The following is a 12,807-nucleotide window of genomic DNA, read 5'->3' as shown; positions in this document are numbered from 1 at the left end:
AAACACAAAAACGACTTTGTTAAAGTGCAGGCAGCAAAATAAGTACAATATGTAGCTGAAACAAGCTTTTTAAATCACAGAAACTCTAGAAAATCTGTGTTTTAGGTGGAATTAGCTAAAGGCAGCAAGAAAATGCAGAAAAATGTATCTTTGGTCTTTGGAAGGTTGATAATTCTTTTGTATGGCTTGTGGGATGATGGCTGCAGTTTTTTACCAATATTCTGTTATTCCCATGGTACTGGGTTTTTAATGCATGGTAGGTCCTCAAGGGAGATTGATAATTTTAAAAATGTTATTTGTATTTTTATTCTTAAACAGATGTGTGGAAGCAAGGTTGAGTTCAACATACTCTGAAAATATAACATTGCGTAAAACAAAGGAAAAGACCAGCAAACTTTGATGTAATTGTAAGAATGAATAGATGCCTTACGGAATATCAAAAGCAGCATTTCCTTTTTTTGTGACTTAGTACATGTGACATCTATGGCAAATGGCCACCAACAGTACATGTTTGACTTCAAATATATGCTGTTTCCTGATAGGTATTACTTGCAGTGATTTCCTATAGTGTACTTCTTTTTCATCAAATTTAAAAGGGCATTTTGCATGGAGTGACAATACAATCAGATAATCGCCATGCAAAGTTCAGTGATGCTACCTTTTTTACTGCTTTATTTATATCCATTTTGTTAACAAGGTAAATGGATTCAGTCATGACCTAGGCACAGATAACAGTATTCAACAGCAATACAGCATGAATTAACAATACTACAATTACAAAAGTAAGCAAAATATAATTAATGTTGCAGTCTTCAGAGTACTTCTGTAAAGTGTTCAGTGCGCATCTATATAAACTATATACAACAGAATTTGATAGAGTTTTATACACTGTATAGAACATATTAAACATTCAGGGTGTTGTGCTATGATTTATTGTTGTGTTGTAAGCAGCCATTATCCCTATAACAGATGCACATGGATTCATTGTGCAGGTAAGATTTTAATGCTTTTCTTAATTCATTCATAGTCTCTACTGTTTTTTATGCAGGTGGGACGCAATTCAGTGTTGCAGGTCCTAGGTGGGAGACAACTTTTTCACTTTCTACAGTTTAAGGGAAGTCCTATGAAGGTTATACTATTGGTTTGATTGCCCCTAATGGGCTACATTAATTTGCTTATTTGGAAATGCTTGACTTCAGATACATGAAGTTTGCTGGTTAAGTATCACTTGTGATTTGCTGTGGATGTCATTTTCAGGTGTAGTTTAATAACTACCAAAAATAAAAACAGAACTACAAAGGTGTGACTGTCACTGGAGTATGTGGTTGTGAAGTGGGAAGAGGAGGGTCCTTCAACACAAGTACAGCAGCCAATCAGCCCTTAAGGAGTAAGCCAATAAGAAAGGCCCATCTAAACTAGCTTATCAAGTAGCCAGCTGCTTTCAGCTGTAGTACCAAGTTTCTCAGAATAAACTCTCACTTCTTTTGTGCCAATTGCTTTCACCAGGTAAACAACTTATAGCAAAGACAGATAGTCAAATGACTGCCAATGGTAGGGTATATACTGCCTTACAATCGAAGTATGTAAGGTGTCTAGGGCACAGCTTTGTTTGTACTACATATCATCAACATTAAGCTTTGACAAATAATTTAGCTTGCAACCCACATGTGGTTACCTTGTAATATATATTAGAATGGCTGGATTGCAGTAATCCAACTAATACATGTGCATTCAGAGCTATACTTCTTTTCACAGTCACACATAATTCACTCACATTTCCATTAAGAATTCATAACCAAAAACTAACAATGTAAATGCCAGCAGTAGCAGCTTTCAAAGCATGACTGCCTCTTGTGTAAAGCAGTTTCAGTACTAAGCAAGGCAAACAAACATACATTCCCTAATTCGTTATATGCCACTGAGTCCATTACATGCATCATTTACACAGCATTGAAGCTACATGCCTATCATATAGTTAGTACACTTGTACTGTGTGAAACAGCTGCAGAAATAGAGCTTTAAATGACTATTGTCCTATTACAATCACTGAAGTGCTGGACATATTTCATAGGCTCATAGGTGTACTAGGTTAATGGCCCTGGCACCTTTACAAGCCTAGCCCATAGAAGTGCCCTGGTATCATGCCACCATTAGTTACTGGTGCCTCTATCAAGCAGAGCCACTGGAGAGATCCCTGGAGTGAACTTTCTATTTCCCATCCACTCATCAAGATTTCTCTTGAAGAGAGCCAGTAAGGTGATCTGCTTGACATGTATAGGGAAGTCTATTCCAGAGCATGGGCAGTCTCTGGGTTATGAACCTGTCCCTCTAGCATGTTCTGTTGATTGTGGTAATGAGGTTGAGGTCTCTGTGCGTGTGGTGTATAGTATACCTTCTTCAGTATTACTATACCTATAGGGATGCTAACCTCTTTCTACTATATATCACTGTCCTTTATGCTTCTAGTTATATCATTGTTATTAATGTTTACATTTCACTTATTGTATATTTGAAAATGCGTATTGTTAAGTTCATCTCCATTATTATTCTTTAATTGTTTCAAGTTTTGTATGTGCCGTCTGGCCCAGGTCATGCCTGAAAAGGGTCTTCAGAGCAGTGTACTTAGCCAGTTAATCAATGTAAGTATGTATGCATTTATGTGTAAACAAATAAATCCTGTGAAAATACACCATTTACTATTGGTGTCACTCTTATCTCTTTCACTCAGCTCAGTGTAGTGTAAAACAATCTCAATTGCTATTCCTGCTAGGACCAACAGATGTAATATCCCAAACAGTTCAGTTCTATTTATTTTATTTCTGCGCTACCTTCCTGTATGTCCACGCTATATACTGTTGTCATAGATTGCCACTGTTCCACTAGTCATGTCATTGCATTATCTTTCATTCCATCTACAAATACTTCCTACTTATAAAGGTGGCTATTAAAAAAAGTTGCTCATGATTTCATCAAAACTAATTTATCTTTCAAATTACCACTAAAACAGAACCATTCCTGTAACACACTTGCCTTATTTATTACTAGTGTCACGCCTACAGTGGCACACAGAGACGCAGTGCTTTAGGTTTGTACCTTAGAACTCTTAGGACCCAGAGATTTATCCTAACCAGCTGATTACTGTCTGCATGGAGTTCTTATGTCCTGTCCATAGCAACATGGATTCTCTCTGAATCCTCCAGTTTCATCCTACCATCCTAGAGTGTTATAGCTGTTTTACTCCTGTAAACTGTCCATATGTAGGTACTGCAGTTACCTGATCCTGTGGCCTGGATCATGATGCAAGTACCTTCACTGAAGATTTAACAAACCATTATTCTTCACTCTCCATCTGTCTAGCTCCAGCAAAGCTATACATTCAAAACTTGGTGTTAGTTACAAAATGTATATTCATTGTTGGTTGGGTCTCACTTGGATTAATCGTCTCTTCTCTCACCTGTGCTAGTCCACAGTGTTATTAAAATGGGACACTGTGTATTACCATATAAATGAGCTTTTACTTATGTTCCCAGACTTGTACCTCACAATGAGCTCTACCCCGAGCTCAGCTTATTTCCCTTACTGAACTAAAACTTATATGTTTTGTTCCTGCACTGACAGAGATATCTGAAAATAATCACCCTGCCTTTATATCTTCAGACTCTGATTCACACACTCCCAGAAATTTCTAATGTAGTCTCATTCCAGTAGTAAATATCATCTCAACAATAAAGCTTTGAGGTGATTAAACTGTAACATCATTACCACTTAAGCCAAGTACTCCCTCCACCTACCTCTGAAAAATAATAATGTCAGTTTACCCTTAAAGGTCTACCTCCCACAAAGTCAATATCTTGTATTTGTATCCTAAATCAAGGTGATAGTACTTCAGTAATGACTGGATTTAGTTGTGGACAACGCAGACAAACTAATGTTTTCACGCTTGGTATGAATTAAATTTAAGGCCGATAATATTTGTAAACCAGAGATTTATGCTGAGTTTGTAAAAACGCTGCTCTTCTAGGTTACTTTGATTATACTATTTAAATGACCTTTCCTTCTGCATATATTTTAACATTCTTTGGTGTACTTTACTATTGTTAAATACAGTCTTTAAATTCTTTCTGATATAACTTGGAATTAGATGCATTCAACCTATTGTGCTATCATGGGTTAGTTGTAATAACCTGAATATATATAGTAAACAAATAACAAATAAATAAACAAGTTAGAGTCCGTTTTGAAGATTTCCATTGTAAACCATGTTCGTGATTTTCAATGTGATTCAAATAGAGCCTTAAGCTTTGTTACATAGCAACAAGTTAGTTTAGTAACTATGGCAACAAAGGAGATAAATGGTGACCAGACAGCTTTACCATTTAAGTAATGCATACGGCTAGACTTTAATACAATCTTTAGTAAAGTTAAATAAATGAATACAGTTTGTTACACGACTTAAAATGTTACAGCTATGACACCACTATTAAGTGTTTAGTTTAACATGCTAAAATATAAATAAATTCTTACCCCAGCCCAAAAGAAGGTAGAGTATAAAATGTCTGTTTTCAGTAAATATAACCACAAGGAGTGTCAGCAAATATAAACCTTCAACTAACAGCCAGAAGAAGTTTGCCATAATACAGTACTGGAAGAACACCAGGCTTGTCTTGCAGGCAACCTGAAATAACAAACAAATAATTAGTTTAGTTAAGATGATGATTTGTTAACATAATCACTAAAAATAGTTCTAATCAGACATGCACTGCTTATTACTGCTTCTGTTTAGTTTACTTTAACCATGGAGTAATTTGCACAATGTTCCATAGCACTGTCTAAATAAATGTTTCTGAAAAGGAAGATTAAGCAAGCAGGCAGCACATTTTGATGCGTTGTAACTCCTATTCTGTCTAATTTGTATACTATCCACTTTGATTATTTTTCTTCAGATTTTCAGGAATATTTCAGGAGCAGTACTATCAGTAAATGAAGGTACTACAGTAATTAAACACAAAAAGTTTACTGAGCACTTAGTTTAAAATTTAATAAGAACTTGACACAATAACATTTGTTGTCAACAAAAGCTTTTAATTATTAAAGACAATCCTGTTAGTTGTTGTAGTAGGGTGGTTTCTGAAGTGTAACCAGCTGCATTGTCACTAGGCAATATTCCTTAGAATATAAAAATCAATGCAACAACAGCATCCCACCATAGAACCTTTGTATACCCATTCCCGAAGGATGGATTACATACCACAGATGCTGGTATCACTTTATTCATCCATAAAAAACACTGCTGGAAATTTAAAACCACTTGTATGGATCACTAGTTTACAAAGCTGCTTATTTTCCTAAGAATAAGTGATATCCTTCTTGGGAGCCAGGAACTAAGTTATCCCCCCATTAAAAAAAATACTTCCCTTCCGGTGTTTTCACTCAATGATTTTGCCAGTTGAATGCTTCATCTACTTGCCTCACTAATCACCTTCTAGGAATTCATTACGGTGGTTACATGGAGAGAAGAGACGACTGCTTGACAGCAGACAGAAATTCACAAATCATGTCTTTGACTTTGCTGTCAGCCTTTTAGGATGTGGATGTAAATAGAAATGTGCATGCTGAGGCAAAATGCCACATAGAATTTGATTGCTAACAGAAGACTAAAGATCAACAGACTGTTAGCAGGACAATCCAGGATTATAATTATCATTAAATCAAAGATTAACAGACTGTTAGCAGGACAATCCAGGATTATAATTATCATTAAATTAAAGATTAACAGACTCTTAGCATAACAATCCGGGATTATAATTATCATTAAATTAAAGATTAACAGACTGTAAGCGTGACATTATATTACAGTTAAGCATCATAATTAATTATGGTAATTATAATAATGATAAATGCCCAGTTGTCAGTCATTTAGCTTAGCACAATGTACAGTTCTTTGTCTTAGGAAGAGAGACAGCTGTTTCATTCACAGATAACTACAATTGTGACAAACCCCACATCACAGTAAATAAAAAGCTAACACATACAATTTAATAAAACTAACTCACTAAGTTACTGGGTTAGCTGTAAACTGCAGTCTATTTTAAAACTACTCTGGAAGAGAAAACTCTAACAGACTTGCTTCTAAAGTCACATTTTTATTCCGAAAATCCACTTGAAATGAACATGCTGCAAAGCGCTCAGAGGACATAGTTGCAAAACATGTAGCAGCTCATGACGGATTGATATGGGTACCGTTTCTGAGTAACTCTCATAGAATACTAAATCACTCACATCAGTAAGCCATTGTTTCTTTTGCACATTTTGCACAGACGTAGGTGCTTATGAAACAATGCTATTTCATTACCAGTCACCACAACTTTTTTCTTTGCACAGTTTGTTATGAGAAATTGCAAGTTGTCAGAGTGCAGGAGCAGTAATTTCCTTTTCACCTTTGAGGTGACAAGCAGTACTATATTAACAAACAATACATAGTTTTCACTATGATAGGACAGAACGTTTCATATAAAAATAAAGATATGTTGGCTCACTGATATACTTCCTGGGGAACCACTAGTGTGCATAGCTAAGTTAAAAATTAATTTAAATGCAAATAGCCACTAGCTCTGTTGGCTTGCAGAGATAAAGTCCTGACTGCAACCCATGCGACTTGAGTTCAGATAGCAGAACGGGTACCTGCTGTGCCTGGTATGGGAAGGGAGGAGTGACATAGCTTTGCTGTCTTGTCTCTCTTCCTGAGGGGGGGGGGTAGGATACATGTCTGAGCCCTCATTCTAATTGCACAGTTCTTGGGGGATCCCATGAAGGAGTTATGTCATCTGCAGAAGTAAGTAACACCTGTCTTTTATGCTCATTGCAAGATAAATCCAGGGGCAGTTATGGGCATGTGCAGAGGGGTTAGATTACTAAAGCTACAAAATTGCTGACCTCATATGGCGGATGTCTCAGCTCTCTTTTGCATGGCTCTCACCTCTGGGGAAATGAATGGGCTGTATGGGCAGTGGGGATATGGGCAGCTTGTTGCTCACTGAGACAGGGAGAAAAAGATGTACAAACAACAAAAAAAATCTCTGATATAATTCTATATCCATGCTGTTGTCTCTCACAAGAGCTAGAAGTTTACCTACCATGTAGACCACCGTAGAATGGACTTAAAATATGCTGTGAAAAGGAGTGACATGACTAATGTACACATTAATGCAATAGTGGTGAGCAGCATCTTCCTGTATGCACGCTCATAATGGGAGAGAGAATTGAAAATAGAGGTATATGGTAAGTGTGCATGATGGACTGCAGTCTGGATTCCTTTGACTAAAAAAATTATAAAAAGGCACTCAAAGGGAGGGAACCACCACCTGGAAATCAAAATAGGAAGGTGCACCATCAACAGATACAGTGTGAAGGTTGACATTACATTCCTGTCTGGCAACTTTTGTTGTGTGAACAATTCATAAAGAGAAGACTGCCTTAATCTAAGTATCATTTCATAGAAATTTACCTCCAAGAATGTGCTCTTGTTTGCTTTTGTTCATAAAGACTGATATACCATTTAATCTAATAGCAGATAAATTTTACTTTTTAAATTACCAATGATTATATTTCATTGTACTTCTCTCTGGGATAATTAGTTACAATCAGGTAACTCTCTGGCTAAAGCAAATTTCTTTTGTGGTGAAAGAAGAGCAGCTCACAGTCCTAGATTTTGTTGTTTCATAATTTGTACATGGATCAGCTTTATTAACTAGAGCATCAATTTATCAAGTTTTACTGGTTCTGTGCCACATGGTCATCTCATGCATACTTGAGATTGGTAGCAAGACCAAGCCCACCTCTGCACTGCCAAGATAGTGGCCTTGCCAATACAGCATTCTTCTATGAATATACTGCTACTGAGGTTATGCAAACTCTGAGACACCAAATGTGTCCTCCAGTATCTCTAACAAATACACAGAAAAACATTCAACTATGGACAGCTGATTCATGAGCAGCAGAAGTCTGGGTAAGCAAAAGATAATCTAGCTTCACCCTTCTCCAGTCCACTTACTAGATTTTCCTTAGGTTTGCTCTGGATCATACCTCTCAACCTGGAAACATCAAAAATCGGGACAAAGGTCCATGAAAACTAGGCACAAATCTGTACACTGATTAACATAAAATTTGCATGCATAATTATATAACCCCACCCACTCCAATGGAATTGTGGGATACCAACTTTCAAACACAAACTGAAGAACAGACAACCAAAATATGGCCCCAGACCCTGTAGTAAATGGTAACCATTTTTTGTGAAATGTGTAGCAATGATGTTCACTGGGAAGGGAGAAGGTGATGAATCTTAGGATTTTGTTTTTGATGACTTGCAGTATGTGAGTTTTGTGTTAAAAGTAGGGCATTTAATGGTAGGCAATACTCTAATCTTAGCAAAATAATATTAGAGTTTGCTAGGATCTCCAGACATCATTCTCCATAGCCTACTGATCAGTGGCATAGCTAGAGTTTGTGCCGCCCAGGGCTGTCTGAGTTTGATGTCCTTCCTCTCTCACAAAATCATGGTCAAATAGGGCTCTCCTCATACAGAGCCCTCCCCCTGCAGCCATTCAAATGTCCCATTACTTGGCTATTTTGTCTCATTTACCATAAACACTGAAATGTGCATCCTGCTTTACTTCTACAATGATTATTTGGATTTTATTTAAAACTTTTATTTTACATTTTATAGCAAAAACACTAATAGACAGATGTTAAACAAAGCAATACAGTCTCACAATGAAAATAGCCTAAGCATTAAAACTTCTCTGCCCATGAAAGTAAACTCACATTCGTTGAAACAGCATCGAAACCCACATTCAAAGAAAATGCATCTGGCCAGTGGTGGATAAAGATTACCTTTGGGCTGTTTTCAAATCTTACGCCCCTTGCACACAAAACATACATGTTTTCTTTGATACACCTTCCCGATTGTATTAAATTATATTCTTTGTATAATACAGCACACCTGTTAGAGCGTGTTTTAAATTTATTGTTTTGAACATTTTTCCAGTAGGCAATGAAACAAAATGCACGAACCAATAATGACAAAACAGCTCAATGCAGAACATTTTTCCATCATAAAAGTTTACTCATATTTCTATGGTACACCAGTATCAGTAAATATGCACAATCTCTGCAGGGTTTGAGCCTGATTAACTCTGACCACCAAGTATAGTTACCTGGGGCACTTTACACATACACACACACACACACACACACACACACACACACACACACACACACACACACACACACACACACACACACACATGATTGATATAGCAATGGACTTATGATAAAATACATTAATTGCACAGCCAGCCTAGCAGATAAAATAAAGAGAAAGCACTGCTTGTTTGCAGATAATAATCTAAATACAACAATGACAGTTGAGTAAATACACACACCTAATGATAAAATAGCAATGGCCTTATAATAAAATACATTAGTTGCACATGCAGCCCACTAAATAAAGAGAAAGCACTGCTTGTTTGCAGATAATCTAAATACAACAACGACGGTTGAGTAAATACACACATCTAATATTAAAATAATGCTTGCAGCCAATAACGGTTGAGTGGTGTGATAAATGATTACGATTGATGCAGATACAAATTGCAGCCAACAATGGCTGAGTGTACGAGCCAGCTCAGCTAAATACAACAACAGAGTTTAATTGCACACTTGGCCAGCCAGCCTATCAGATAACTAATAATGCCTGCAGCCAGCAAATAAAATAACAGCAACTGCGGCATGATAAAATAGTTTTACACACACACACAAAACTAAATAATGCCAGCAGCCAACCCATCAGATAAGAAAGAGAAAGCACACACACCTACCTAATCACACACAATAAAATATCGGCATGATAAAATAGCTTTACACACACAAAAAACTAAATAATGCTGAAAGAGAAAGCACACACAACTAAATAATGCCTGCAGCCAGCAACTACAATTAAATAAAACAATGGCATCTGATAAGAGAAAGCACACATTCACAATTAAATAATGCCTGCAGCCAGCAAACAAAACAATGGCATGGTAAAACAGCTTTTCGATATAGCAATGGACATATGATAAAATTAATTAATTGCACAGCCAGCCCAGCAGATAAAATAAAGACAAAGCACAGCATTGCTTGCAAATACACAAACAGATAAAATACAACGATGGCTGAGTAATGCTTAATGCGGTGGACTTATGACCAATGCTTATCATACAGATAAAATAAATTAATTGCACACTTGGCCAGCCCAGCAGATAAGCCTGTTAGATAGCACTTTTCTTACCTGGAGGCTGGGACATGTGAGTGGAGTGGCAGACTCTGCAAAACTTAAGCAGATAAGCACATCTGCCGCCATTGCTGTTACATTCCCTATTTCCTCCAACTACAATAGACAGCAGCTGATGTCATCACGCATGTCCCTGTAAGCTGGTGACATCAACCATAAATTTAAAGTGGCAATACTACAAAAAAAAAAAAAGACCGGAAAATTTGGAAATTAAGGGGGCCACTCGAGAATTTATGGCACCCCAATATTTTGCCCTCAAAACCGGTAAATACTGAGGAATTTTATACAGTTGAGAGGTATGCTCTGGATAAGTATTTAAGATGCTACTTGCTTTTCTGGTGAATTTGTGAGTGAAGGATGAAAATGAAATAGTCATATCTACTTTTATTTACTTGAAGCAACATATACTTTATCATTTTTATAAAACATTTATTATCTAAAAGTCATACTTCCTGGCAGAGACTCTGTACTTGCATTATATCAGAGAAATAATTCAGAATCCTAGTTGATGGTAGAGTAAACATTTCTTCGGAGATATATATTAGCAGCCCTAGCCTCTACTATATTGTGCCTTGTCCTATTCTAGTTATGTGGAGCAGCTAATTTATACAGATAATAAAAAAATGTTCAAATGAATAAAACCAAATATAACTTCATCTATACCTATGTTCATGAAAAAAATCTTAGTGGTGATATTTATTTAAACTTACAGGTTAAGGAATATGAGTAGATCACAAGCCATGATACGATGGTGCTATTATAATGCCTGGAATAAATGTGACTATTTCTTCAAAACCTATTCTAAACCTCAGGCCTCTAAACAGAAATCTTGAATGACTAACTGATGAATCGATAGCATGACATCATTACAGATAATATATTAGATAAGCATTTGATCTGAGGCCTTTGTTTGATGAAGAACTGTGCAAAAGCAGTATGTTTTGTACAGACAGTTATACATAACGTTCTGTTTGATTTTATGCACCTGGCCATTGATTTCTTTACTAGTATTTTATATGCAGGTTATTTTTTAGCATTTTTAAGGGAATCATATGAATCATAGGAAATATAAGTCAATTGAGTCTTGTGACCATTTTCTCCTTGCCAATACACACCTATAGAATATACCTCCTTTTCCATGTAAGTCATGGTAAGTCAGGCCAGGGTTGGATCTGGGAATATCCATTCAATCATTCAGTTCCTGTTTGAAGGAAGATAATGACTCACTTCTTGATTTGTTGGAGGGGTGTAGTGCAGAGGTGGATGAAGGATCTGTGTAATGAACCTGTCTCACCATCATATTCTACTTATTTGCTGATGAAAAACTACATTCTTGGTTTTGGTATTTGTGTGACTGTTTGATGTTTGGAGATATGAGAGATCCAGGACTATGGGGTCTCTAATGATATGGAAGACAAGGCATGGATCTCTCCTCAGAAGTCTATAAGCTACTGAATACATAGAGAGTGCTTCCAGTCTTTTATGGTGGTTTAGGGTTTTTAAGCCAGTGATCTTCCTAGTTAGGAACCTCTGTGGTCTTTCTAGCTGTTTGGTATGTCTAGTAAGATACATCTTAAAGGGGGCATTCTGTTTAATGGTTGTCTTAATTAATGGTGAATAGAAGGGGACAATGACCTCTTGATCTGGATGATATTCCTTTGGCAATTAGCTGAGCTAAGCAGAAGGAATCTGACGTTCTCTTTTTGGAGTGGGGAGTTGTCTGTGTTGTATTTTGGGAGAGGGGTTGTTTACCTAATGTGATGATATTGTAATTTTTAACATGTAATTTGAGTACACCAGGTACTTACAAGTATAAGTTCTTGCTGAAGGGCTTTGACTTGGGGGAGGGACTTGACAATGGTTCCCAGTTTTTAATTATGTGCAATCTTGGTTAGCTAGATGTATGGAGATCAGAAAAGTAAATATCAAATAAAAAAGCCTGAATCTGCAACTCACACTGTATGGATTCTGTCTTTTAGCCAATTTGCCATCCTTGTCTTACTACCCAAGGCTCTAGTTGTGATCCATTTTTGATTACAAAGTATGCTAACATGGGTGATGGTGTCAAATGCCTTGGCCAGGTCAAGGTATGCTGGTGTTATCCTGTTGAAGAAGTTAACCAGATTCATTAGGCAGGACCTACTCGTAACAAAGCCAAACTGCTGTGAGTCTAGCCTGATGAGATTTTTAATATTATAGTTTATCAGGTCAATTATAATATGTTCTATGGCTTTGCAAAGAAGACTTGGCAGGCTGATGGTCCTATAATTCACTGGGTCAGTGGTGGGGCTAACCTTGTGAAGAAGCATCACTATTGCTGTGTGCCAAACTTCAAGGACAAAAATCAGGGCTAAACTCATGTTAAATCGTTTAAGGAGCGACTCTGCCAGGGTTGGTTTATTACTGTTTATTAAACAGCCAGTTGTATTAACAGGTCCTATGGAGGAAGTATTTTTAGTCTTGGAGAGCACCTT

At 36.8% G+C, this 12,807-nt stretch overlaps 1 protein-coding gene across 1 annotated transcript in view; it reads right to left on the bottom strand.

Annotated features, from left to right (window-relative positions):
- The window catches only part of VIPR2 (vasoactive intestinal peptide receptor 2), an 875,754-nt gene that overhangs the window by 182,881 nt on the left and 680,066 nt on the right, over positions 1-12,807 (bottom strand). The window contains exon 7 of the mRNA XM_044062023.1: positions 4,525-4,675. Within this exon, the coding sequence (XP_043917958.1) occupies positions 4,525-4,675 (151 nt within the window). The remainder of the gene's footprint in view (positions 1-4,524; positions 4,676-12,807) is intronic.

Source organism: Protopterus annectens, chromosome 2.part1, assembly GCF_019279795.1.
Source record: "Protopterus annectens isolate FY-2018-M chromosome 2.part1, PAN1.0, whole genome shotgun sequence".
Taxonomy (NCBI): domain Eukaryota; kingdom Metazoa; phylum Chordata; order Ceratodontiformes; family Protopteridae; genus Protopterus; species Protopterus annectens.
This window is presented reverse-complemented; position numbering and strand designations above follow the sequence as displayed.